The sequence below is a fragment of the Pyrus communis genome, chromosome 14 (genome assembly GCF_041283825.1).
Source record: "Pyrus communis isolate YQ-2024b chromosome 14, ASM4128382v1, whole genome shotgun sequence".
Taxonomy (NCBI): Eukaryota; Viridiplantae; Streptophyta; class Magnoliopsida; order Rosales; family Rosaceae; genus Pyrus; species Pyrus communis.
The window spans coordinates 8933555-8961431 of NC_142578.1; the positions used below are offsets into that span (position 1 = coordinate 8933555).

The 27877-nt window shown below is 39.0% G+C and overlaps 4 protein-coding genes and 2 non-coding genes across 6 annotated transcripts; 4 read left to right on the forward strand and 2 right to left on the reverse strand.

Annotated features, from left to right (window-relative positions):
- The first annotated feature begins 484 nt into the window (after positions 1-484).
- TRNAV-AAC (transfer RNA valine (anticodon AAC)) lies at positions 485-558 on the forward strand. Its single transcript has one exon. It is a non-coding gene; the product is annotated as a tRNA-Val (tRNA).
- A 7980-nt stretch (positions 559-8538) lies between these two features.
- On the forward strand, positions 8539-11076 carry LOC137712630 (DCD domain-containing protein NRP-B-like). Its single transcript, XM_068451743.2, has 4 exons — positions 8539-9784; positions 9908-10008; positions 10222-10416; positions 10659-11076. The coding sequence occupies exons 1-4, from the start codon at positions 8965-8967 to the stop codon at positions 10698-10700; spliced, it is 1158 nt and encodes a 385-aa protein (XP_068307844.2). The 5' UTR covers positions 8539-8964; the 3' UTR covers positions 10701-11076.
- A 1658-nt stretch (positions 11077-12734) lies between these two features.
- On the forward strand, positions 12735-12806 carry TRNAC-GCA (transfer RNA cysteine (anticodon GCA)). The gene has a single exon. It is a non-coding gene; the product is annotated as a tRNA-Cys (tRNA).
- A 4020-nt stretch (positions 12807-16826) lies between these two features.
- LOC148691184 (uncharacterized) lies at positions 16827-19361 on the reverse strand. The gene is made up of 3 exons (XM_088683932.1): positions 18402-19361; positions 18186-18296; positions 16827-17396 (listed from the first exon to the last, which is right to left on the reverse strand). Exons 1-3 carry the CDS (start codon positions 19359-19361, stop codon positions 16827-16829), a joined length of 1641 nt encoding a protein of 546 aa, XP_088540058.1.
- A 3773-nt stretch (positions 19362-23134) lies between these two features.
- Positions 23135-24231, forward strand: LOC137712277 (uncharacterized). The gene has a single exon (XM_068451381.2). The coding sequence runs from the start codon at positions 23269-23271 to the stop codon at positions 24010-24012; it is 744 nt and encodes a 247-aa protein (XP_068307482.2). The 5' UTR covers positions 23135-23268; the 3' UTR covers positions 24013-24231.
- Positions 24232-24436: 205 nt separating this feature from the next.
- On the reverse strand, positions 24437-25782 carry LOC137713092 (RNA polymerase II transcriptional coactivator KELP). Its single transcript, XM_068452347.2, has 3 exons — positions 25379-25782; positions 25145-25250; positions 24437-24658 (listed from the first exon to the last, which is right to left on the reverse strand). The coding sequence occupies exons 1-3, from the start codon at positions 25664-25666 to the stop codon at positions 24567-24569; spliced, it is 486 nt and encodes a 161-aa protein (XP_068308448.2). The 5' UTR covers positions 25667-25782; the 3' UTR covers positions 24437-24566.
- Positions 25783-27877: the final 2095 nt, after the last annotated feature.

Genomic DNA, 27877 nt, shown 5'->3' on the forward strand with positions numbered 1-27877 from the left:
TTATTTTTGTATTGTTTTAAGTCGGATTAATAAGTCGTGTAATAAATAGTTATATCTACTTTCTCTATACGTTTATTTGGGAAGAAGGGGGAAATGATACTAAAAATGTTTATGCATGAGATAAAACATATTTGGTGCCCAAAGCACATGCCATAAAAAAGCCCCGATCGACAAGAATGCTAGTTAGGCACACGCGGGCTTGGCCTCGCATTACATGCAAGTGGCGTGGCCTCGGTAACTTCGCTCAGTAGATGAGACACCGCATTCGCTTACGGGCCACTTAACTAAGCATGAGGAAGAAGTCCAGCATGATATCCAATGTGACGCGTTGATGTTGGTTGCATTAATTTTCCATAGGTACTGCAAGAGCTTTTGGGTGAAATCCTAACGGCCCAAGTTGCCAACTGTCTTAGGCCCAGCCCAGGGACAGGCCTCTCTACTGCCCATTTATATATATAAAACTATTTGGCCACTGGTTAACAATGGTTTCGTGGTGTAGTTGGTTATCACGTCAGTCTAACACACTGAAGGTCTCCGGTTCGAACCCGGGCGAAGCCACATCCTATTTTGCGCTTAATCCTTTTTTTTTTTTTCTTCCTGTCTAGCGTATTGACTCGACTTCACCGAGCGGGGCCGGTCAAATGTAGATCCAATTCAAAATCTCAGTGGACCCTTCTTATTTCCACCTATGTAGATTTAAGGGTTTGAATGTTGTTGGCAGTTGGATCTACTAATATTTCAATACTTTTGTTTTCAATTGCCGACTTGCTTAGTGTACAATCTTGCAACATCAACACATTGACGGACACATCATGAGATACAATCCTAATGGTGGGTTATAGTGTAGGTCTGCATTTTTATCTGTTTTGACTAAGGTTTTAAAACGTAAGGACCATCTCCAAACTCATAATTTTGAACCTAACCCTCGTATTAAGGGCTTTAAAGCTAGTTGCAGAGAATGAATTAATGAAATGAATTCATTGTTATGTGATGTCACTAACTCAATAATGTATTGCTCCATTTAAGTTTATACTCACATGACAATGCCTTTTTGGATCGAGACGTCATTATAGCAGCAAACTCATTCTATAAAAGTTGCTCTCATAATTATGACCAACTCTTGTGAGTAGAGTAATATTTTTTCACCTTATAATGCTTGAACCAAAATTTTCCTTTGATTTTTTCTTATTGGCTTTTATGCACGCTCGTTCGCGCTCACAAAAGGCCTTTTTAAATCACAAGAGCTAAGTGCGACTTATAGATATCCTCACAACGGTTGTTCACCAGTGGCCGCCGCATAACGTAATACAAGATCAGGGTCATTTGAGACCCATTTACTCAGCAAGTAGATGCCAGAGCCAACCACCACTTGACTCACGACATTAAAGCGATCTTACGCATGAAATGCCCTATAAAAGCCTCTACACAGAAGAAGCTCGCCCTTAAGGTGAAGGGCGCGAGGTGACAAAGATCTCAATAGGTGCGGTTTTTTTAATTTATTATTTTTATTAATTTTACTTTTTTATTTTTTTTTTTGGTCTATTTGAGGTCAACTTTGAGATCGATATGGAAGAGTCAAGTATGTCTGAATACATAACGAAGGTGTGGACTAATCAGTTTAAGGAGTGAAAATGTGAGCTGCATAAGTACTACAACACTTGTGCATCTACAACTGAAGCTCTGATCGACCCACTTCAAAGTTTGTAGAAATGATGAACGGCTGACATTGACTCAATGGTCATTCCCAGAGTTAGGAATTTATGGTAAGTTTTTTCAAGTTTCATGTCATTATTTATTTATTTTTTTTATTGGGATCTTTTGATATAGACGCCTCAATTTTAAATTTTTTAAATCAAACATCCATGCCCTTTAGTGATTTTATTAAACTTTTTTTTTTGTCATAATTTTGGTCCTATATGCACATTATATTGTAACAAATTTCCTATAATTTAGCCTTTTGATTACACTCTCATCCGTTAGAGATAATTGTCAAAAAAAAAAAAAAAAAAAAAAAAAAACAAAGTTGGTTAGATTCAATTTATTTTCACAATAATGCTATAATTTAGCAATATTTATCTATGATTTAAGATATTTTCTTTCCAAAATAGTTTAAAATATTTTTAAATCCCCAAAAATCAAACATACCGAAATAAGTTTTTCTTTTACTACGTTAAGAGAAAATAGGATTGAGAATAATATAAACGTACGAATACAAAATGTGTACAAAATAAAATGTACGAAAATAAAAAAAATGTACCAATATTAATAATATGTATCAAATCAAACGTACCAAAAATTACAAATAAGCATACCAATTAATGATTTTTGTAAATTCAAATGTATCCGCATATAATAATAATAATTCGTCAACAACTATACTTAAAAAAATAATAATAATTTCACAAACAAATTAAAAAAATTACACAGAGGTTTTATGTTGATCACCAACTATTTGAAAAAAAAAAAAAACCATTTGGAAAAAGAAATAATATTAAATGTTTGCATAAAAAAATTGTGATAAAAAAAACATATTTGGAAGAAGAGAAAATATAGTTTAATTAATAATATCTCCACTAAATAAAGAAAATTTGTGACATCCCGAACCTAGCTCCACTTCACCGTAGCATGATATTGTCCACTTTGGGTCTCGACCACGCCCTCACGGTTTTGTTTCTGGAAACTCACACGAGAACTTCCTAGTGGGTCACCCATCCTGGGCTGCTGTCGCGAACTCGCTTAACTTCGGAGTTCCAATGGAATCCGAAGCCAGTGAGTTCTCAAATGGCCTTGTGCTATAGGAGGTGAGTATGTACATATAAGGCATAAAGGATCCACTCCCCTAAGTGATGTGGGATGTTACAATCCATCCCTCTTAGGGGCCTAACGTCTTCGTCGACACACATCTGGCCAGGGATTAACACTGATACCAAATTGTCACATCTCGGACTCGGCTCCACTCCACCGTAGCACAATATTATTCGATTTGGGCCCCAATCACGCCCTCACGGTTTTGTTTCTAGGAACTTACACGAGAACTTTCCAGTGGGTCACCCATCTTGGGATTGCTCTCGCACAAACTCACTTAACTTCGGAGTTCCAATGGAACCCGAAGCCAGTGAGTTCCCAAAAGGCCTCATGCTATAGGAGGTGAGCATGTACATACAAAGCATAGAAGATCCACTTTCTTATGCGATGTGGGATGTTACAAAAATGCATCATACAGAAAAAAGGATAAATTCAAAAATTATTTTAATTTTAAAAAATAGAGGTGACTATTGATCAAATCACTTTAATTAAATTTTAAAAAGGCACAAATATTTAATCTAAATGATATAGAAAAACTGTAGGAGATTCTAAGTTTCCTTTTTTTATTTACATTGGAAATCAAGGGCAAATATGACTAACCGGTAAGCTTATGGTTGGGTGATTTTCCTCATCTAGCTCTCAACTTGCAAGGGGGACGTCTTCTAGAGAACAATGGTTGGAGATGAAGTACTTAGTGTGACATCCCACATCGCTCAGGGGAGTGATCCTTATATGTATATTCCTATCCCTATCTAGCACGAGACCTTTTGGGAGCTCACTGGCTTCGGGTTCCGTAGGAACTCTGAAGTTAAGCGAGAAGGGGGTTAGAGCAATCCCATGATGGGTGACCCACTGGGAAGTTGCTCGTGAGTTCCCAAAAACAAAACCGTGAGGGGATGGTAAGCCCAAAGCGGACAATATCGTGCTACGGTGGTGGAGCGGGCCTGGGAAGTGATCCGCCCCGGGCCGGGATGTGACAAATTGGTATCAGAGCCAATCCCTGGCCGGAAATGTGCCGACAAGGACGTCGGGCCCCTGATGGGGGTGGATTGTGACATCCCACATCGCCTAGGGGAGTGATCCTTATATGTATATTTCTATCCCTACCTAGCACGAGGCCTTTTGGGAGCTCAGTGGCTTCGGGTTCCGTAGGAACTCCGAAGTTAAGCGAGAAGGGGGCTAGAGCAATCCCATGATGGGTGACCCACTGGGAAGTTGCTCGTGAGTTCCCAAAAACAAAACCGTGAGGGAATGGTAAGCCCAAAGCGGACAATATCGTGCTACGGTGGTGGAGCGGGTCTGGGAAGTGATCCGCCCCGGGTCAGGATGTGACACTTAGAGACCGTGTTCCAGCAATAATAATATTTTTATTTAGGTTCAATATAATTGTACGAATATTTCAGTTTTAATATAAATTAAATAATTTTTTATATTGTGATTTCTTTTGAGATTAATATAATTAAAACTAATTAATTAAAAATTTTACCCGACCATTATCTTTGTCACATCCTGACCCGGGGCGGATCACTTCCCGGGTCCGCTCTACCACCGTAACACGATATTGTCTGCTTTAGGCTTACCATTTCCTCACGGTTTTGTTTTTGGAAACTCACGAGCAACTTCCCAGTGGGTCACCCATCATGGGATTGCTCAAGCCCCCTTCTCGCTTAACTTCGGAGTTCCTACGGAACCCAAAGCCAGTGAGCTCCCAAAAGGCCTCGTGCTAGGTAAGGATTGGAATATACATTTAAGGATCACTCCCCTGGGCGATGTGGGATGTCACAATCCACCCCCCTTAGGGGCCCGACGTCCTTGTCGGCACACACGCGGCCAGGTTTAGGCTCTGATACCAAATTGTCACATCCCGGCCCGGGGCGGATCACTTCCCGGGCCTGCTCCACCACCGTAGCACGATATTGTCCGCTTTGGGTTTACCATTCCCTCACGGTTTTGTTTTTGGGAACTCACGAGCAACTTCCTAGTGGGTCACCCATCATGGGATTGCTCTAGCCTCATTCTCGCTTAACTTTGGAGTTCCAAGGGAACCCGAAGCCAGTGAGCTCCCAAAAGGCCTCGTGCTAGGTAGAGATGAGAATATACATATAAGGATCACTCCCCTGGGCGATGTGGGATGTCACAATGGGTTCCCTTGGAACTCCGAAGTTAAGCGAGAAGGAGGCTAGAGCAATCCTATGATGGGTGACCCACTGGGAAGTTGCTCGTGAGTTCCCAAAAAGCCTCGTGCTAGGTAGAGATGGGAATATACATATAAGGATCACTCCCCTGGGCGATGTGGGATGTCACAATCCACCCCCCTTAGGGGCCCGACGTTCTCGTCGGCACATTTCCAGCCATGGATTGGCTCTGATACCAAACTGTCACATCCCGACCCGGGGCGGATCACTTCCCGGGCCCGCTCTACCACCGTAGCACGATATTGTCCGCTTTGGGCTTACCATTCCCTCACGGTTTTGTTTTTGGGAACTCACGAGCAACTTCCCAGTGGGTCACCCATCATGGGATTGCTCAAGCCCCCTTCTCGCTTAACTTCGGAGTTCCTACGGAACCCGAAGCCAATGAGCTCCCAAAAGGCATCGTGCTAGGTAAGGATTGGAATATACATTTAAGGATCACTCCCCTGGGCGATGTGGGATGTCACAATCCACCCCCCTTAGGGGCCCGACGTCCTTGTCGGCACACACGCGGCCAGGTTTAGGCTCTGATACCAAATTGTCACATCCCGGCCCGGGGCGGATCACTTCCCGGGCCCGCTCCACCACCGTAGCACGATATTGTCCGCTTTGAGCTTACCATTCCCTCACGGTTTTGTTTTTGGGAACTCACGAGCAACTTCCCAGTGGGTCACCCATCATGGGATTGCTCTAGCCTCCCTCTCGCTTAATTTCGGAGTTCCAAGGGAACCCGAAGCCAGTGAGCTCCCAAAAGGCCTCGTGCTAGGTAGAGATGGGAATATACATATAAGGATCACTCCCCTGAGCGATGTGGGATGTCACAATCTTCGTCGAGCATGTGTTTGTAATTTTTATTTATTTTTCTTTAAATTCCTTGCCCACGACTGCTTTGTCGAGTAATTTTTTTTTTATTTCCCTAAAAATACGACTTTGCCAGACTAAATAGTGGAAAAAATTGTTGGACAAATTGTACAATTTTGGTTATTTATGATACTATTCTAGCTTAACAATGAGTTTTAGTGACCAAATGCTATCATTGGGCAAGTTTATATTTGTCAGGTCAAGTTGGTCATTGTACTTGGCTCGACGAAATTGTCATCGGGCGAACAGTATTTGTCTGACAGGGTTTTAATATTCATCGGGTAGACATTTAGCGACGATTTTGTTCTAAAATTGACAGACGAATTTCTGTCAGGTAAAACATTAGGCGACAAAACTTTAATCCGCCCAAACCCTTTTGTCTGAGGGGTATTTTCTTTAGCGCTAGATTGTCTAATCTTATCGCGGAAACCAAAAACTCAAAAATAAAATAGAGCGGGCCCTTAAATGGTGCAAAACAATGGTGAAAATATTTTGCTAATTAATTGATATTTGAAAGAAAGGTACATAAAAATGGTTCAATGCATTCCACAAAACATGGAAGAGAAACAAAAGAGAAATGGACTGGAATACTACTAAATGCTTGTTTAGAAGTGCTTTTAAAATGATTGAAATATTTTAAAGAAAATATTTTTGAGTTCAAAAGTACTTTAATTGATACTTAAAATATTTTTGAGTTTAAAATGATTGAAAGATTTTAGAGAAAATATTTTTGAGTTCAAAAGTACTCTAAGTGCTTTCTGCAATAAGTAACATTTATGTGATTCTTGTATGAAGCACTTCAAGTACTCTTTCAAGATTCATTTACATTTTTATTAAAGATTGGTTCAAAAAATATTTTCACAAAAAACGCTTTTAACCATTTTAAAAATACTTATAAAGGAGTCATGAGACTTTTTTAACTCGCTGTTTTAACTGATCTTTCTCTGAATGTTAGAAATGAAATAAAATAATAACGCAAGAAAATTCGGTTGCTAAATAAAGGCTCGTGTGAAGTGACGAGGATCATTACAATTAGTTGGCCCATCAAACTTTTAATCTCATGCTTTTTTTTTTTTTTTTTTTTTCAAACCTTAGTGTTATGTAAATCAAACATAATTATAAGAAAAATACTAACCATAGACAGGAGTAAATTCACTTTCGTTCTAATGTTAATGAACAATAATGTTATTCATTAGTAAAAATATAAATAAATAAAAACTCTAGTGATCCGAAGTAGGAGATATTTCGGACTTCCAAAACTGTCAAATCTTTATTTTTATATTTTTTTTACTAAAAATTGAATCGCTAAAAGCGTTAAAAAAAAATTATACTCCAAAATATCATAAATTTTTAAAGATGTATAATGCACATAGTAACCATATGGTAAGATGACAACTGGGGCGATTCTATTAATGGATCTAGGTGGTCCTAGGACCACCTAGAAGTCCAAAGAAGCGTCTGTGAGGACCTTCGAGGACCACCCAACAATTTGGGCAGGTGGTGGAAAAGGGAAGATCACAATGAAGTGTAACAGAAGTTTTGAACCAAAAAGAAAGATCTAATTTTAAACGAAGAGGAACATAAAGAAGACCACCATGACTTTGTTGTTCTTGGACCTTGGTTCCAATGAAGGACTTTCCCTTTCATTTCCCACATGACCAACTCCCTATTTTTCTTTTTCTTTTTCTTTTTCAATTGTTATCCAATCATGTTATACCACAAAATAGCATTTTAATTAATAAAGGTATAGTTTGTTACTCAACCAATACTTTTATATTATGTTTGACACTTTTTTTTTGTCGAACACCTTTATTTATTTTTTAATTACTATAAATTCATACATCTGGACAAATATTTCGTAAGATTGTTTTTTTTTTTTGTCGAACACCTTTTTTTTTTTTTTTTTAAATTACTATAAATTCATACATCTGAAAAATATTTCGTAAGATACTGCGGACTAATGACCACTTAAGCTTTCATCTCATGTCATCAAATTCACTAAAGTACTAAAGCAAAAATTCTAATATTTTTGTATGTTACATGTAACGGTAAACCAATTATAATAACAAATTCTCAATACAAATATAGTTTTTTTAAGGCAAATAGGCACTCATTTATATGTCATAATAAATTTACTTAAACTTGTCTAGTCTGTTAGTCCTACCTAAATCATGTCTAAAGTCTAGACGCATAAGCCCTAGACAACTAGACTTCAGTTTGATACTCGACTAGCATTTAGAGTACCTCGATTAAAACCATTCGATATTAGAATTCTCCATCCATCATCAATTCTCAATCCGTCACCAGATGACAATCCACCATATCTTAGCTCCAAATGAAGCCCTTCACGTGTAGAGTCTTGATTTAGACGTGTAAACCCCCCATGGCCAAGTCATACATTTGATGTATACGCACACTATTACGCGTCCTCCTTGTCTATATTCCATTTTGTCCAAGTCTTAGCTCCCAAGCAATGAATACAACTTCACTAGTATGAACTCTCCCAATTTCCACCGGACCTCCTACACCTTCTAGAAACCGCAACAAAATCCAACCCCACTCCGCTCTCAATTCTCAAACACTGCCCCTCTCTCTATCTTCTCTCTCTCACTCCTCACTTTCTCTCTCCTCCTCTCCATCTGCCACATTAGCCCCCACTTCTCAACGCGTTTATGCTGTCATCACCTAACATCATCACCCCTACTTTTTAGTTCAAACTCAATAATCTCACGAAAATAAAAATTTCTTTTGTGATTTTCTTCCAATTTCGTTTCGAAAAAGTTAATTAAAAAAATATTTGTATATGTCTGCCTTTGACAAATCAACACGCAATCTTCAAACCCCTTTAACTCTCAGAAATTTCCTCCTCTCACGATCCCAATAGTAAATAAATTATGCCCTTTATTTAGCAATCCACTCCACACTTCTCCCCTCACATTTTCTCACCTCCCCTGTTTTTCTCTCTGCTTTTCTATCTACTCAGTCTTCTCAATCTCCATGCATACTGCATAAAATTCTAATCTTTCAATTACCCAGATCGATTTTTTCAGTTTTCTAAAAAACCCAGATCGCGATTTGTAGTTTTTAATCGAATTTTGATACAAAAATGGAGAACAACCAACAGTCGTTTTGGCAGTTCAGCGATCAGCTTCGAGTCCAAGCCTCCAATTTCGCAAATCTGAACATCAACGATTCGATTTGGAGCAATTCGTACAGCAAGAGGCCTGATGAGAGGAGAAATTTCGATATAAAGGTCGGCGGAGAAGTGAGTCCGATAGTTAATTTGACTCCGAAAGGGTCCGATTTCAACGGGTTCAACGACTCGTGGGTCGACAATCTGAAGCCGAAAGCGGCGTTTTCCGACGCGAACGGCAGTTCCAACGACGGATGGAACAGCTTCAAGCCGAAAGCTTCGGAGTTGAACAACGGATTCAACGACAACAGATGGAATAGCTTCAACCCAAAGGCTTCGGACTTCAGCGACAACAGATGGAACAGCTTCAACCCAAAAGCTTCGGCCTTCAACAACGCTTTCAACGACGGGTGGAAACTCCGCGGCGCTGCCGGGTCGGAGAATAGTGCCGTTGGTCTCAATGGCGGTTTCAACAAGGGGATTTACTCCAAGCCTGCAATTCACAACAACGTTATGAATTTGAAGCCGTACAAGAACAAGGCCCACGAGGAAGATCAGATTCATGGCGGGAAAACTGGGAAGAAGAATAACAACAACAGCAATCCCGGTAAGAAGAAATCCGGCGCCGGCGCCGGCGGCGATGACAATAACAAGGATGGCAAGAGTGGCGTGGATAAGAGGTTTAAGACGCTTCCGCCGGCCGAGTCTCTGCCTAGAAATGAGACCATTGGTGGGTACATCTTTGTCTGCAACAATGATACCATGCAAGAGAATCTCAAGAGGGAGCTTTTTGGTATGCCATTCCCCTATAATTTTTATTAATTTTTTTCCCATCATATTTTTGCTCAGTTTATTTTTATTTTTCTAAATTAATATTAGGTAGGGTTTGGATCTAAAAATTATTGTGAATTTGCAGGATTGCCTCCACGTTATCGTGATTCAGTGAGGGCGATAACTCCGGGGTTGCCCCTGTTCCTTTACAACTACTCCACCCACCAACTCCATGGTATTTTTGAGGTTTGTATTCCTCTGCAGCTGACATCTGTCCATTAGACTTTTATTTTATTTTATTTTTGAAGTAGTTAGAGTGGAATTTACTTGTTCTATTCAACTTTTGGCCATACTTCTAGACGGAAGTTTTTGTTCTTTGTTTGGAAGAAACGTCCCAACTACTAGTTTTACCTAATATTTGCTAAAACCTAACAACCTTTCTTGCGTGTTAATGTTTAGGCTGCGAGTTTTGGAGGGACCAACTTTGATCCGTCGGCCTGGGAGGACAAGAAGTGTCCCGGCGAGTCACGCTTTCCAGCTCAGGTTCGAGTTTTTCCTCGGAAAGTTTGTGAGCCACTCGAAGAGGACTCGTTCAGGCCAATTCTTCACCACTACGACGGCCCTAAATTCCGACTTGAACTTAGCGTACCCGAGGTAATGCCCACATAACCAAAGCTCACTACTTGGCACATTTGTGTGATGATAACACTCTTGTTGCTAATCCATGTATTACAATATGGGTTGACAGCGATTTTATGTGTTGTGTTTTTCGTATTAACGAATATAACGTGTTTGGATTAGTAACACCACGTCTCACCATATAATGTTGCACATTGATTGTCGTCGGATCATATAGCGAGTTGCATGTATTAATGTATGTTTGTACAATTCTGCAGGCACTGTCTCTGTTGGATATATTTGCAGACCAAAACCCTTGAACAACAACAAAATACAAAGGCCGCACATAAAATACAAGATACGAAGTTAGTGAAGAAAAGAGAGAATAGTGAACCGTAGGGCTTACATGGCACCAAATATGGATATAGTGCGTTGAGAATCTGGGAAGAGTTTTAGAAGAATCAATCAATCAGAAGACAGTGAATATATACATATAAAAATAGTGTGCAAAATAATATAGTTGTATAATTCTTTGCAAAGAACCCATATATAATTATGCTTTTGTCCTTTTTGTTTTTCTCTTGCAATGTATAAGCAAGTCCAGATGATGAGAACCGAATCCTTATGATGGAATATGAGGTGTATATGGGGGATGGAAAGAACTTGGATTATCGAAATACTACCTCTGTTACTGCATTTTTTACTTAGCAAGATCATGTTGCTTTTAATAAATTTGAATGTAATGATTTTAATCTAGACCGTCCATTACAAATGGCTTATAAGCCTCAACATTCAAACTAAGAACACTTTGCTTCAATCCGAGCTGCACTACGATGCACTTCAATCCCCTTGATCTTTATCACCAACATCCTTATGCTGGGACAGAACAATGACTACTCGTTAGTTTCGCGAGATGAGGCACCTAAAGCTTGTAGACTCATAGACACATATTATAAGCTCATAGACGCATATTAAACAAATTCGTCACTTGCCTGAGCTGCAACTTGCAACCAGTCCGAACTAGTGGCGAAGTCTGCAGTCTGCTGCAAAGCTGACAGCCGAGAAATTTTTGGAAGAAAAATGTAGCGCGGCATTACAATTTTGTCTCTTGTCTTGAAATGTGCATAACTTGTTCAATACATGACTTTCCGTTTGCGTTTAAGTGTATGTAATAACAAGCATTGCGGGAATATGCTAAAATAATAAGTCAGTTTACTCTATTGTGTGGTTAATTCGCTGTATATGTTTAGGTACGGTTGTTATCGGCGACCTAGTCCTCCCTAGTTTGAGCAACATTTCGAACTTAGTATTTGTGAGTAAGTTTTTACCTTAATAATATGTTAATTAGTTTCTTTAGTTGCGTTATGATTGAAGGTATGTAATGTCATATCTTACTTAAGAAATAATAAAGGTCTTGTACCTTATCATTTTATTATTAGTTGCTTTTACAAACTATGACTTGTTCATACTTGTGTTATATCTGCTCATCATGAATGTCTATAAGTAAATGTTGGTCTGTCTTTAGATTGCGTTAGATGATTAAAACTTGTGAAGAATTTTCAAACCTAACATGTAAACAACACAAATGAGGTGGCATGGATCATGTGTGACCATTAGACTTCATATGTAGGCCAACCTGCTTTGCTACCATGAAGGAAGTTGAAATGTGAAGAATTGCTCAACTTCTTATAAACACTTGCATAGTTTGATCATTCACCGACATGAAACTTTTTCCTAGTATTCTCACACTCTCCCCATCTTATCCCATTTTCTTTCTCTATTCTTGAATCCTTGTTATTTCTTTAGTCCGTAACGTTAACGTTACTATGATAACGTAATTTATGAAGTATTTTGACTGGCTCTCGAGTCTAACAAAAATATTGACTCCAAAATGTGACAGAAACGGTTGAAAAGGCTTGGTTATATTTAATTGATAATCCAGATTCTAAAGTCTAAAAGGGTGCGCTTCCTTGAAGATGACCGTTCAGAATGTTGATTGTTTCTCACGGGCCAGTCAATCTTTTTTTATTAAATAAGATGTTTTATCAAACATTATATTACACGAGTCGGTCATTGTGTGTCATTTTGTAACCCGTTAATTATCTTCCAATCATACGGATTAGTGTCGGTAAATTTTAGCATTGAATTCGTAGGCACAACTTCATGTTTAAGACTTTAAATTTTGTCATGGATTTTTGGAACAGATTCCTACAAATTGGAAGGCTGTCCATTTCTTCGGTGTTCATGGTCGCACGCGTCACTCTCCTCTCTCTTTTTCCTCTAGTCGGAACCAACAATAGGTCAATTCGTGGTTTTGGGTAAATAGAGTTAATTGGAACAGATAGATCAACAAGGGGTCCATAGCTCAGTGGTAGAGCATTTGACTGCAGATCAAGAGGTCACCGGTTCGAACCCGGTTGGGCCCTCCTTTGGTTTATACCCTTTTTTTTGTATTTAGTTTTCCTACTCTGAACTTTCTACGTACAAATCATCATCTTTCTTTAGCTGTTTTTGCCATAATTTACAAATCAATTTTACGAGAAATTGTATATTTATTAACTTCAATACAAAACCTAAGACAACGTTAGGAGAAAAAGATAGTTTAAACTCCAACATACACAACACCATGTAGACAGGAAATTACAACGAATGTCATCATGGTTATATCTCATGCAATCACGCGTTACGCCAATAAAACTAGAAATATCAAATTGTATATAATTGACCACAACGAGAATTCCCATCGTGAGTATGCATTTCTCGTGTCAAACCATGTTAAGAATTGGAATAAGAGGACCATCAAGCCACGTAGTGGACCAACCCATCCTCGTTACACTTGGGGACACCTCTCCCTCTTATCCCCAGAGTAGGATTCTCTCCCATTCCTTTCCCTCCTATTTAAACGGTTTCGATTAAGCCATGTCAACATCTTGTTTTGAATTTTTTATCAAGAGAAAAACACAAAAAGGAAAGTGTGAGAACAAGAGAGGGAAGGGGAGAGAATCCTACTCCCTTATCCCCAACCACCACCCTATAACTCCCGCCACACTATATACATGGCACAAACCTGGTCCCACCACACCCATCACACGCTTTCCACCCCACCCTCTCTCCACACGTGACAACCTCATCATCCTCTCAAATGTGCCCGACTCATTCAACAAAACCAAAGTTAACGAATAGCCCCTATACACAACCTATCATAAACACTTCATAACCCCACATCGCACCCAAATTTTCCAAAAATTCCACTTAGCTCCCCAAATTTCAACTAATTTCATCAACGGACATGCATAATTAACCCTAAACACTTAACTAATTAATCAAGTTCAATGGAAGTAGCAATGTTTATTTCTAGGGTATCAAATTTCCAAACTCACCAAATTTTAAATTGAGTTTGAGGAAAAAGTATGACGTCGAGTATTGTGCAAGGACTCTGAATGTGAATTGAAGGAAGCAAGCACCATGTCCTTTCAGTCAAACCGATTGGAAAAAAGTTCGAACAAACTTCGCTTGAGTTTCAACCGCATGGTGATGAAGTTGATTGAGTTTTGAACACCACGCTAGAGATGACAAGCACTAGACAAATTCGACTAAGTTTCGAACAGGGAGGAAGTCGACTGAAATTTTTTTGGAATCATTTTCGAGAGAGTTTTGGGCGAGGGGGACAACAACTTTAAGAATGGTAATTGCTGTTAGGGAGAGGAAGAGTTTAAGTTGAAAAAAAAAAAAAAATTGTTGTCAGGTCCTTTTTTGGACTTAATGGTTGGTCGTGTATAACCCTGTTTCGCCCTAAGCTTGTTGTGATTGATTTATTTTCGGCCATTCATATTAGATTCAATGGACCAAATTTGGTCCGCACATAAGATCCGTACTTTAGAAGAGCGTGTATTTCAAAGACCCGTGGACCTGTAGGAACTAGCCCGTTTGGGTTAAGTCCGATCCTATTTTTAAAAGGGCTGTGCTATCCACACACCCCATTTTACTTCTCACACACTCTTGATAATTTATGTCCGTTGATCTTCTTCAATTCATTTGATCCAACGGTCGAAATTTAAAAAGACGTGTGAGAAGTAAAATGGGGTGTGTGGATATCACACCCCTTTTAAAATAATATGATCCGTTCTGCCCCGCCTTGTTTTTATTTTTATTTTTTTTTTATTCCAAATGAGTCTGGTACAGTGTCTCTAAATTTAGGGCCTGCCCGTACCCACCCCAAATTGAATGCCTTCACGTCATTGTGTTGTCGCTCCATTTACTTGGGGGGACCTCAAACTCTTTAACTCTTGTGTGCTCAAAACTCCTATAACAAATCTTATCTCTGTGCAAAAGTACTTGAAATTGAATTGGTTATTATATTAGCATTCACTTTTACCTAAGTTTCAAATTTGATTCCCCATTTTAGTTAATCAAAACTCAGATCAGAACTGCACGTTAAATTATCGAAACTTCTCACTATTTTCCCTGTGATACTGATACATTGAACATATTCGTCAAATTGAAGAGCCAAACAGATGCCTATAATTTATACGGACTAAAAACCAAACACCTAACATTTGTAGGCAAATACAAATCCACGAGTCAAACTCTTATTCTATTCCTTTGCCTTGGATCAACTAAAATTTGATCCTAAAATAAATAATCGGTCCCAATGTCCAACATTTCACATGCAACCGTTTACATATCCTGCATTGTGCTGAACAAAACTGTGGCATCCTTATTAATGTTAACAATAGCTATGGAATCTGAAAGATCAGGAAAGACTAGAGAGAGAAAGGGAGAAAGCTCAGAAAGAGAGAGAGAGCTGTAACTCAACTTTATTCCTTCAGTTATGTTTATTACAAGAGATATTTTTCATTATAAATACATGTCAACCTATCTATCTCAACTCATATAATCCAGTGACACATGTCATAATCTTGACCACTAATATACTCTAACATTCCCCCTCAATCTTATGACTTAGGTAAACCAAGCATAAGATTGGAACAATGAGTGGTAAACAATGGGGAACATAAGCCTTTGGTGAAAATATCGGCAAATTGAGCTTGGGAAGCAACAAATTGCAGAGATATAACACCTTGTTGAACCCTTTCCCGCACAAAATGACAATCCACCTCGATGTGTTTGGCTTTAGAATGCAAAACCGGATTTGTAGCCAAAGCCATAGCAGAGACATTGTCACAATGTAAACTGGGAGAAGAGGAAATGTCAAGATGAAGATCCTTCAAAAGTTGTTGAAGCCAAACAACTTCGGCAGTGGTAGTGGCCATAGCCCTGTATTCAGCCTCTGTCGATGACCGGCTAACAGTATGTTGTTTCTTAGAGCTCCAAGAAATGGGATTGGAGCCTAAAAAGACAACAAAACCTGTAGTAGACCGCTTATCGTTGGGATCACCAGCCCAATCAGCATCTGTGTAAGCTCGTAAGCACAGAGAACCAGGTTGAAAAAAGACACCCCAGCCGATAGTACCACGGAGATATCGAAGAATCCGCTTGACAGCAACATAATGAGAGTCCAGAGGAGAATGCATAAATTGGCACACTTGATTCACAGAATAGGCAATATCAGGCCGTGTAAAGGTTAAGTATTGAAGAGCTCCGACAATGCTCCTGTAATGTGTGGGATCGGAATAACTAGGACTGCCATGAGTGAGAAGTTTCTGATTAGGATGACAGGGTGTTAGACATGGTTTACTCTCAAGCATATTCGTCCGTTGCAACAGATCATGAACATATTTAGACTGATGCACAAATAAGCCCGAAGAGTGATAGTCAATTTGCAAGCCAAGAAAATAGTGAAGAATCCCCAAATCCTTCATGTCAAACTCTGTGGTTAACTGAGAGATAACAGACTGAACACAAGCATCACTATCACCAGTAAGTATGATGTCGTCCACATATAACAATAACACAACCATGTTGATACCATTATGGTGAACAAACATGGAAGGATCGGCATAAGAAGACTTAAACCCCAATGAAAGTAAGAAAGTGGTGAACTTGTCATTCCAAGCGCGGGGAGCTTGTTTGAGTCCATAAAGTGACCTTTGTAATTTGCAAACATAGTCGGGATGATCCTTGTTAACAAAACCCTGTGGCTGGGACATATACACCTCCTCCTCAAGAAAGCCATGTAAAAAGGCATTCTTGACATCAAGTTGTTTCAGTTTCCATCCCTGAGTGGCTGCGAGAGAGAGAATAAGGCGCACAGTAGTAGGCTTCACCACCGGACTGAATGTTTCGTAATAATCCAACCCAGCCTCTTGAGAAAAACCCTTGGCCACCAAACGAGCCTTATATCGAGCAACTGACCCATCAGGATGTCGTTTGACTTTGTATATCCATTTACAACCCACCAAATTTTTATGGGATGGCAATGGAACAAGATTCCAGGTATGTTGCTGTAGTAATGCATCCATTTCCTCCTGCATAGCAAGCTGCCACTATGGAGACTTAGAAGCTGCAGAGTAAGACGTCGGTTCTTTAACAGAATCAAGATGAATTGTAGTATGATACACCTTCTTCTTCTTAGAAATCCCCGATTTAGACCGTGTCTGCATAAGATGGAAATTCTGAGAAGTCAAGGGAACAAGTTGTAATTGCGGAGCTTGAGAAGTAGTAGTATCTGGATGCAAGTCCGAAACCATAGGAGGTTGAGACGGAGGAGTAGGTGGATGTAAGGATGAACCTACGGCAGAATCTGTGACTGAACCAGAGATATGCGTCGATGTGGAGACAAGATCACCTTGATTGAGAATATGAGACTGAGTAATTGGACTAGGAGTATGGGAAGATGCAGGAACAATGGCCCGATGTAAGAGAGTGTGATTTAAGGAAGGATGCTCAAAAGAGTGTGAATGAAGACCAGAGAGTGGAACACCGGAGGACAAATGTGAAGTAGACTGTAGATGATGAAGGTTAGTGGAACCAGGAAACTGACTTTCATCAAACAGGACATGTCTAGACACAATTAACTTGTGATCGTTGACAGAGTAACAAATATAACCTTTATACTGAGAGGCATACCCCAAAAAAATACAAACAGTGGTTTTTGGATCAAGTTTAGTTGTTCTATAGGGTTTCAAAGAAGGAAAACAAGTACAACCAAAAATGCGTAAGTGAGCAAGTTGAGGAGGTGATTTATGCAAGACTTCAAAGGGAGACTTCATGAGTAAAGTGGAGGTTGGCATCCTATTTATAAGATAGGTTGCAGTGGCACATGCATGATACCAAAACCTATAAGGTAAGGAAGCTTGCTGTAAGAGAGTAATGGCAGTCTCAACAACATGCCTGTTTTTCCTCTCAGCTAACCCATTCTGCTCAGGAGTATAAGGACAAGACTTTTGATGTGTAATACCCTTTTCCCGAAGAAAAGACTGAAAAGAAACACCAATATATTCCCCACCCCCATCACTCTGAAGAATTTTAATATGAGCATCAAAAGAATTCAATACAAAGGAATGAAATTGCACAAAAAAACCAAAGACAGCAGCTTTATTGATGAGTGGAAAAATCCATGTATACCTAGTACATTCGTCTATGAAAGAGACATAGTATCTATACCCCTCAATAGACATACAAGGTGCAGGTCCCCATACATCGGAATGTATAACTGCAAAAGGAAGTACAGATTTGGAAGCATGAGAAGGAAAAGGAAGTTTTGTAAACTTTCCTTCCAAACAGGGAGTACAAGGCTGAGGTGGTGCAGTACAATGGAAAGGAATGGCAGACTTACTAAGAGCTAGCTTAACTATGTGATTAGTAGGATGACCCATGCGACAGTGCCACAATGAAGAAGACACCTTTTGACCAAGAAATGTTGCTGGTAAGACCTTTGATTTTGGAAGCACAGGAAGAGGATAAACGGCATGATTACTCAGTCCTTGGAACAATATTCTCTCAGTGATCTTGTCCTGTATACAGAGAGAAAACTCATCAATGATACATCGACAATTATTATCTTTGCATAATTGATGCATAGACAATAAATGTTGAGACAAACGAGGAACATGCAATACAGATTGAAGTTTAAAATTATGAGACTTGGTTGGAAGGTTAGAATTGCCAATATGAGCAATAAGCAAACCTTCACCACTAGCACCAGTGACAGTATCCGTATGAGGATAAGGAGAGGCCATATGAAGTTTAGAAATATCAGAGGTCATGTGATGAGTAGCACCGGAGTCAAGAAGCCAAAACTCTTGTTGAGGTGCAGAAGGAGTGGGAGTGGCTTGAGCTGTCATAGCCACAGGAGAAGAAGAAGAACCACTCATGCCAGAGGACTGACCACTGAAATGCATGCCAGAGGACTGACCAGGGAAATTCATAGACTGGTGTGAGGCCGAAGGCTGTTGAGGATGGAACTGTGGAAAAGGTGGTTGATAATACTGCTGAGATGACTGATATCCCGGAGCTGAAGAATTATTTCTGTCAAAGCAGGTTGCAGCCGTATGCCCCACTCTATGGCAAATCTGACAACCATGTTGAAAACAATTGATAGCAGAGTGACCCTTTTTATCACATATTTGGCATTTCTGCAATGGTTGATAACTCTGTGGAGAGAGCATTTGTTGTTGTGGTCCTGATACTGAATGGAAAGGAGGCTGAGGTGAAAACTGATTTCCACCAAATGACAACTGTTGTGGAAACTGGCCTTGATTACCCTGATAAAACTTCTTGCCTTTGCCTTTGTGTTTGAAATTATTCCCTCTGAAATTATTGTATGTACCGGAACCACTTTGGGAGACAAAAGCCAAGGGTCCAGGAAAAGGAAGTTGTTGAAACTGAGGATAGGGTAATTGTTGCTGTGAAAAAGGTTGTGAGAAAGGAATAGGGAAAAACTGAGGAGGTTGTTGAAGAGGCACATAGGAATATTGTGACTGAGAGCCAACATAGCTGCTAGATGAACCATCCTTAGTACCAGAAGTACCTCCAGTGTCATACGCAGATGAAGACTTATGAGCCAACATAGCAAACATAAGAGGAACTTGCTGAGTGACTTCATTCAACGTATCTTCTTCAGCTTTCAATTGAGACCGCAGTTCTTTTAGAGAGACCAATGTTTCTCGTCCACGAATGACAGACTTAATAGTGTTATACTCAGGAGGTAACCCCCGCAATGCAACAATAGCAATGTCTTCATCAGAAATAACAACCCCAACAGCAGCTAAATGATCCCTAGCATCTTTAATCCTCTGAAGATATGCATCAATGGATTCAGGACCCTTCCTAATATTCTGAAGATCAATCTTCATTTGAACAATACTCGTCCGAGTCATATTTGCAAATCTTTCTCGAAGACTAGTCCACATTTCCTTAGAACTCTTACACCCAATAACACATGATAAAGCAGCAGTTGACAGGGTAGCAGTAATAAGCGTCATTAAAGCCTTATCATGTATCTTCCAAACATCATAAGCATCAGAATTCAACTCAGTCTTATCAGGACATACAACAGATCCATCAAGAAAACCAAAAATGCCATTTCCATCCAGCAATAACTCCATTTGAAAATTCCAAGTCACATAGTTAGAATCATCAAGTTTGACAGTGACAGTATTACCCACAGTGGGAATGAGAGACGAAATTGGGGATTGAGTAAGAGCCAATTGAGCAGTTGTAACCATTGTTTAACCAAAAAACACCACAAAGCAAGTAACGCAAATATACAAAATGCACACTCAGAAGCAATCCACAAATGACGCTACAAGCGCAGAAACCAAAATTCCACAATCTAGGGTTTCAGACAATACGGGATCAAGATTATCAAGATCGCAATACCACTTCAGTAGATATGAGAAGAAACAAGATCACCTTCCTGAAGCTCAAAGATGAAAGAATACAACCGCCGGCGATGAATCGAAGAACTCCAGAAGAGAGAGTTCGCGACGCAATCGACAATCAATCGCACCAGCAACCTTCAACAACCGACACCAACGACGAGCAATAACGCCAATCAACGACAAACGACGAACGACGAGAACAACAAAACAATGCGGAAGCAGAGGATCGTCAATCAATGGTGTTACCCTTGATCGGCGATGATACCATGTTAACAATAGCTATGGAATCTGAAAGATCAGGAAAGACTAGAGAGAGAAAGGGAGAAAGCTCAGAAAGAGAGAGAGAGCTGTAACTCAACTTTATTCCTTCAGTTATGTTTATTACAAGAGATATTTTTCATTATAAATACATGTCAACCTATCTATCTCAACTCATATAATCCAGTGACACATGTCATAATCTTGACCACTAATATACTCTAACAATTAAAGCCCTTGTAAAGTTCTGTGAAATTGCAACGGATTTTAGTTTCAACTGCCTGAACTAAATTAGGACTGATCCCAAAAGGCTTGAGACGAAAAACTTGCATGGAAGAGCTTCATCATCCCCTTTGAGAACCATTTGTTGCCGGAAATCGTAAATGTGTTTGACATGGTCAGTCATGCCTTCAAACAGTTTGAACTTTGGTTGAGTGAATTTGCTAGGTTTTTTAGCTTTCAGAATGTCATCAATAAATGACGACTTACAAATCCCTGTCAGTGCTTCCACCGCAAGCCCGGCATGGGTCTGTGACTTGTACAATTCACTATCTTTTCGATTTGCTTCCGTAGTTCGACTTTCTTTGCATTCTTCAGTCCTTTTTCTCGGTTATCATTCTCATCCCGATCCTTCGTCGCTTTATTACGGCCATTGGAAGGTGAGTTGCTTAGCTCGGTTCACCGGTTTTTATGACATCCCCATCTAAAAGTTTCTCTTGAATAATTAGGTGGCTCTTCGATATTATTTTAGGGTATTCGTTGCATATACCCAACAGGATCTACTCGCAGTAGAGGTCCTTAATTAGGATGTCCTTCAGAAACTCATCATAACTATGTCATTGAAACAAGGATGAACTATATGACATAAAACCAAATCTAAACCAATATTGTTTTATCAAAAACCCACAAGAATGTGTGTGCTCTCACAGGTAAAAAGAAAAAGAAAACAAGATTGAGATTTAAGAGAAATTATTCGGTATCATGCACCAATTAATACAAATCTAAGGTTGTGTGGTGCAAAAATTGATGTGGCATGTTCACATATACTGTCACATACGGTGGTGTGGTGCAAAAATGTGATATTCTTAGCATTATCTTAAACATATCCGTTCAAAGATGTTACTACGAATTTCAAAATAAATTTTTACTTGTTTACCTAATCTGTCTGTTAATATGTAAACTTTAAGTGGCTTCCTTATATACATAAAGGGATTAAAATTACATATTGTCAAGACAGTGAGACCTGTATAAAGGTGTCCCTGGGCTCCTGGATTGGCACACAAACTGTTTGAAAATTATAGTACACCGTCAAATATTGACTTTTAAGTTCGAAATTTATCAAAATAAAGTTGAATGGCGTCGTCCATACAAGCTCAGTGCTGTGGTGATTATGATGATAATCTCTCTCTTAAGCACCAGACCTACACTAGTAGTGGACGGAAAATGTCTCGAAAGATGTCTTCAAGATTGCGGTTTGCCTCTCACTGCAGAATGCGTTGAAGAAAAGTTACAACATGAGTGGAACGGCTGAGGCTGCAACCGTTGTGGATCAGACTTTCACTTCTGCAAACTTGGTTGTTCACTGCCAAATACAGCTCTGGTACGTATTACTATTCTCTTTGCATGCTTTACTCGTTTTTATTTTAAAACTTAAAGGTTCCTCTCAAAACTGAATTTGAACCACATTATTACCAATTCATTTTACGCTATGCCCATCCACTCTCCCTTAATGTAGATAATATCATTTGTTAAAAAGAAAAAAAAAAATCCAAAACTCGAAAACATGAGCTATATATCTTTAACCTAAATTTGTCTATTTATTGTTTTACCTCTTCAGCTCCACCATATAGATGAATATGCTTATGTTCTTTCATGGTATGCAGATAAACAAAAGGAGCAATGTTTGGCTACTCAAGGATGAGTAGGAACTTCTACTCAAAATTTTTCGTGTTTGATTTACAGAACTTTATACTTATAATCGAAGCTGTTCATATTACTTTGTAAATATCATCTCTGCAAACAATGAATTAAAACTAAGGTTGTTAATTCAACCAACTGTAACAAATAGATAAACAATTCGTATTGTTTTTACCATTTCCATCCATTGTTTCTTATACAATTGGATGATTACTAAATGACTTTAGTTTTAATTGATTTTTTGCAGACAAGATCTTTGGAGAGTAATTTATAATATAAACTACTCTTATCATAAACACGGAGGTTTATGAATAAAAAATGAAAAGTTTTGAGTAAGATTTTCTACTCATTCTTTGAGTAATCAAGTATTATTCAAACAAATGAAAAAGTGTGTGAATCACTACTCAAACTAATTTAATGAAAATTTAGAGCTTCTTTCGGAGATGCTAAATAGATGCACCCTTCTATTCAACCCGTGATGCTGATACATTGAACATATTTGCAAAATTGACAACCTAATTTCAAGAGATGCTATATATATTATATGTGTGTGTGTGTTTTTGTGTGTATGTACCATCAATCACCTAAAGTTTACAGGCAAATACAAATCCCCTACCGACGCAAATTTTGAATCTAGTCTTCTACGAACTGTCGTATTTCCCACTATTATTTTAACTCACGACTCTACCTCTTATTCTGTTCCTTTGCCTTGGATCAACTCAAAATTTGACCCTAAAATAATTGTCCCAACGGTCCAAAATTTCACATGCATCCATTTACATATTTTGAACAAAAACACAATCTGTATCTCTTCTGACAACCCTCCAATCCAATGTTTGTCCACTAATATCTTGCCAAAAGATTCCAAAACCTTAAATATATACAGGCACTGAAATTGTGGCCCTAGGTGGGAAAAATAATTTCACAAATGGGGAATTGTTCTTCTCTCAAAGGAACCACTGGGGAGTGTCCTAAATCTATTAGGATTCTTACAGATTCTGGGGGTGTCCTAGAATTTAGAGGCCCTATACTAGCTGCTGAAATTCTCACTGGTTTTCCACGCTATGGCATTTTCCAACAAGGCAAGGCCTACTTGCCAATGTCTGACCAAGAAACCCTTACTAGTGGCCAGTACTACCTTCTTCCACTGAAGGCAGACCAGCCCATTTGCCAAAATCGGGTTGCTGAGAAACCGGTGGCTGCAGAAGCTGAGCCTGTGGAGAAGTCATTTGGTGCAGAACCTGACTTTACGGAGAATTTGGTGAACGGGTTATCAGGTGTTGGAGTTGAAGTCCTGGAGAAGGCTGCAGAAGGTGAGCCTGTGAAGATGTCATGTGGTGCAGGATCAGAAGTTGGAGTCATGGAGGCTGCTGAAGCTGAGCCAGTGAAGAAGTCAATTTGTGCAGGATCAGATTTCGTGGAGAATTTGGCAAAAGGGTCATCGGCTCTTGAGGTGCTGCCGTCTGGTGGAGACGGGGTTTGGAGGGTGAAGCTGGTGATCGAGACTAAGCAATTGGAGGAGTTATTTTCTGAAAATGGCGATGCAGGGGCGTTGATTGAGACGATGAGGATGGCTGCAGGTGGAGGCTGGGCAAGCACTCCAAAGAAGACAAAGAGCCTTTGGGGAGGAGGTGGTGGTTGGAGGAAGTCTAACTTCTCCAACTTGCTTTAAGGTGCCTCCCTGGTCCTGGAAAGTACAAAGGCTGGGTCATATGAAACATCATATTTCTCTGTCCCAGTGTATTAGTATTTTGTACATATGACGAAGGCAAGGGATTTATGAACAGTTCGATGTGTATGAGTATCGCCGTCTGTTCTTTTTTTTGTTTCAAAGAACTCCTTAATCCTCGAAAAAGACAGAAAAAAGCATCCTCCATTCATGCTTTACTTATCTCCTCCTAGTTGTTCTTCTTTGTTGGAATGCTTGAATTAAACAGGGGAGATAACATATAACAATTCAACAACACCCTTTCATATTAGCTAGGAAATTCTATTTAGGGTTTCAGAGATAAACTACGAACTTTCAGTAGATAACAGAGAACACAACAGGTTGTTTTTGTAACATGAAGGGCTAATTAGAAACATGACAGCAGTACTCAAGTTCCAAACAAAATATTCTGTCATCAAGTGACCAATACGAAGCCCCAAAGCCGAAGCCAATTCATTTCACAACAAACATCGTAATATAAGGATAGACATTCGAAATTTTCAGATGATATATTCTCACTAGATTCTTGACTCCATCTTACTAATGGCTTTCTCTATTGCAGGTACATTCTTCTTGAAGACCGACCATTGCTCCTCTGTCAAGCTTATTCCTGCAGACAGATGTTTACATAAATACCACGGTAAATAAACTAAAGACGGTCACCCAGTATCCATACATCCAATGCATAAGTAAAAGAAAATCAAGAAACAAGCAAAGTAGAGCAATTAGCTTGGTAGTTTACTATGACCAGTTTGATACTCGGCCTTTTTCTTCATATTCCCTCACCGATTCTTTGCTACCAAGACAACGAGCTAACCCATAACTTAAATGTACCCGAAGGAACATATTCACGAGTCAGATTGTACAAAAAGAAGCCCGAGAATGCATTCGAAGGTAATGTAAACATGAAACAAAAGCTAATCACAACCCGATTGCTCAATATCTTGCGAAATGATGGCATTGCATCATCCATCAACAAGTCCATACAAATGAAAAGTAATTAAGCTGTATAATCAGAACTTGCAGCTACAAATTGAAATCATTTCCTGATATAAATACACAGAATTAGAAATCGGATTAAAGTTAAGTAAATCACCTTTGGCAGTAGGAAGCTCTTTCCCATCTTTAGAGTAAAACTCCCTAATCGACACCAAATTCTTCCCTCTGAATTCCTGAAGCGTCACCTTCCTCTTCGCCGAGAGCTGCATATCACAACCATAACCCAAAACCCACAAAACCCCATTAAACAAAAACACAAAAAAATCAAAACCCAACAACAGAAAATCCACTCCATTCAAATTTTCTCGGGGAACAAACAGAAAAAACTGACCCTGCAAATCACGAGATCGCCGTTATCATCGTACTCCCGTTCCCGGGCACCATCGGCTTCCGGGTTTTGATCCTTCTGCGCCGCGTCTTGTTCCTTCTGATTCTGCTCCTCGAGGAAGGACTGGACGACCTGCTTGACGAACGCCTTGTATGGGGGCTTGGAGAGGTCGAGCTCCAGCTCTTCGGACGCCTGCTTCCGAATCTTGAACTCCGTCATCTCGTCCATGTCCGATTCCTCCAGGATTCTCCGCACCGTTTCCTCGATTTTCTGCTCGGTTTCGGCTTCCATTTTTAATTTTATTTTCGATCGTGGCGCAGAAAAATCTATGAGTTTTCTTCTTTTTTGCTTACTTGGGGAGGCTCTCTGTCACCGTGCACTTCTGTGTTCTTGTGGACTGAGAGATTTTTGAGTGTCACCGGCCATATGTTATTATACAATGGTTGAATATATATATATATGTTAAAAAGTTAATAATTTAAAAAATAAAATTTTATATTATTTTTATTAAAATACGTGATGTAACACTTGTGTTTCCGTTACAATTCAAAATTTCTCGTGTATTTGGGGGGTGCCATTTTATCCTGTGCGCAATGGAGCACAGTGATTCATCCACGTTTCACTATTTTACTCATCCAATGTGTAAAAGCATTTTACGACTTTTTGGACCATCTCCAAAGGGAATGTCAACTTTTGAACATAAAATTTAAATTTTGATAGCTTACGTGGTACTTTAACATCTTTTAAAGTTTTGTTCTCCAACCGATATGTCAAATTAAATTAATATTTTATAATTTTATTAAATAACTTATTAAACTAATTAAAATTTAATCAGTAATCTGTTCACATTTCTTAATTAAAAAGAAGAAAAAAGTATGATAATTGCATCGGTCAACTCAACATTAATTCTAATAAATGATTAAACTAATTAAAAATTAATAAAGTACACTTAATAATTAATAAAAAAAACATTTGAAGCTATTGTCAAATTTGACAGCAACCTCTATTGCTGCCAATCTATATCATCACCACATAAGATTTGGCACTTCAGTTGGAGAATATTAGTTTGGTCTTTTTTTACTGTTATAACTTATACGTACATTTTGACTTCTTTTTTGAAAATGCTCTTACGCTAGAGAAAAACTTGAGTAGGGACGATTGTTCGGGTCATTAGTAACACACCCATTACAAAAACATGAAATTAGACTTTCTCCATTTTCAAGGATGAATAGATTTCAAAGGTTCTTATAGTTACATTGGAAGGAGTTGAAATATTAACCTACCTCATCTTCGTCACCACACAGTTATATTACAAGATTTCACACATCACGTACTGCCTGTACAAAATTTAACAATTTATACTATCACGATTCCCGTCACGAGTTTACATCATTTTTGTATGGAAATCATGCACTTTTTTCCCACAAAGTGTTAGGTATAAGCATTGGCCAGTGTTTGTTTCAGGGAATAGATAATTTGGGTCTGGGAAACATTTCAACTCGTTGTTCATAGTACCAAAACTGAGAAGTAGATACGAGTATAATACGCGAATTTACTCACTCGGTAGACAATTTATGCTTGACTTGGGTACCAATCGGTTCCATTGGTTGTCATCCAAGATGCAGTTATCTCTTCATTGTCCACAGACCTTGCCTATTCTAGCTGCACATATGACTCGAAATGATGCAAAATAAGCACAAGAATCTAACCAAGAATATGACACAGCCAATAAATCCGGCAGAACATGTCAGGCAATCGAAATAACAGTAAAAACATCGGAGTTGTTATATGGAAGAAGAATTACACATTGATAAGCAACGATCAGCGGATTACATAGGAGACCGGTAAGTTATTTGTAGCCAACTACTTTCACCAAATATTACACACGTTTTGTAATTCACAGAAAGCTCTCTCTAGTCCTCATCTTTCCTTACTGCTAAACTTTGTTTTTCTTATTTCATACCATGTTTCGTGGAGGCTACACTTTAGCGCAAACCAGATGACAAGTTCAGAATCGAAAGAAACTTCTTTTTGCACACATTTATTTGTGAAATCTATGATATGTTTCATAACACGTGCATACCAAAGTTCACAACATTTTCATAGAAAAACGTAAGGACCGTTTGATAACCATTTCGTACTAAAAACTAAAAACCTTAATGACTTTCAACCTGACCCTTAATTTGGCTCCTAAAAAAAGTATACAATCAGCAAAAAGATACATAATTTAGGAAGGAATGAAAGTTAAAATTGGTGGGTTTGTGATAAAATGAGGTGAAAGATTTGGAGTACCTGAGGGGCAGCTGTTGAGTGGGGGGTCGTGGTTGGGCAGCTATAGGGAATCATCATCTTCTGCAACTGAGGAAGGTGAACACAGAAGGATGGAAGATTTAAATATGGGGAGGAGGTTTTGATGAGAGTTGTTGCTGTGGAGGGATGGAATTGCAGCCATGTCTTCGTCGTGGTGGTGGTGTGAGGGAAGTGAGAGAGTGGGATGGGAGT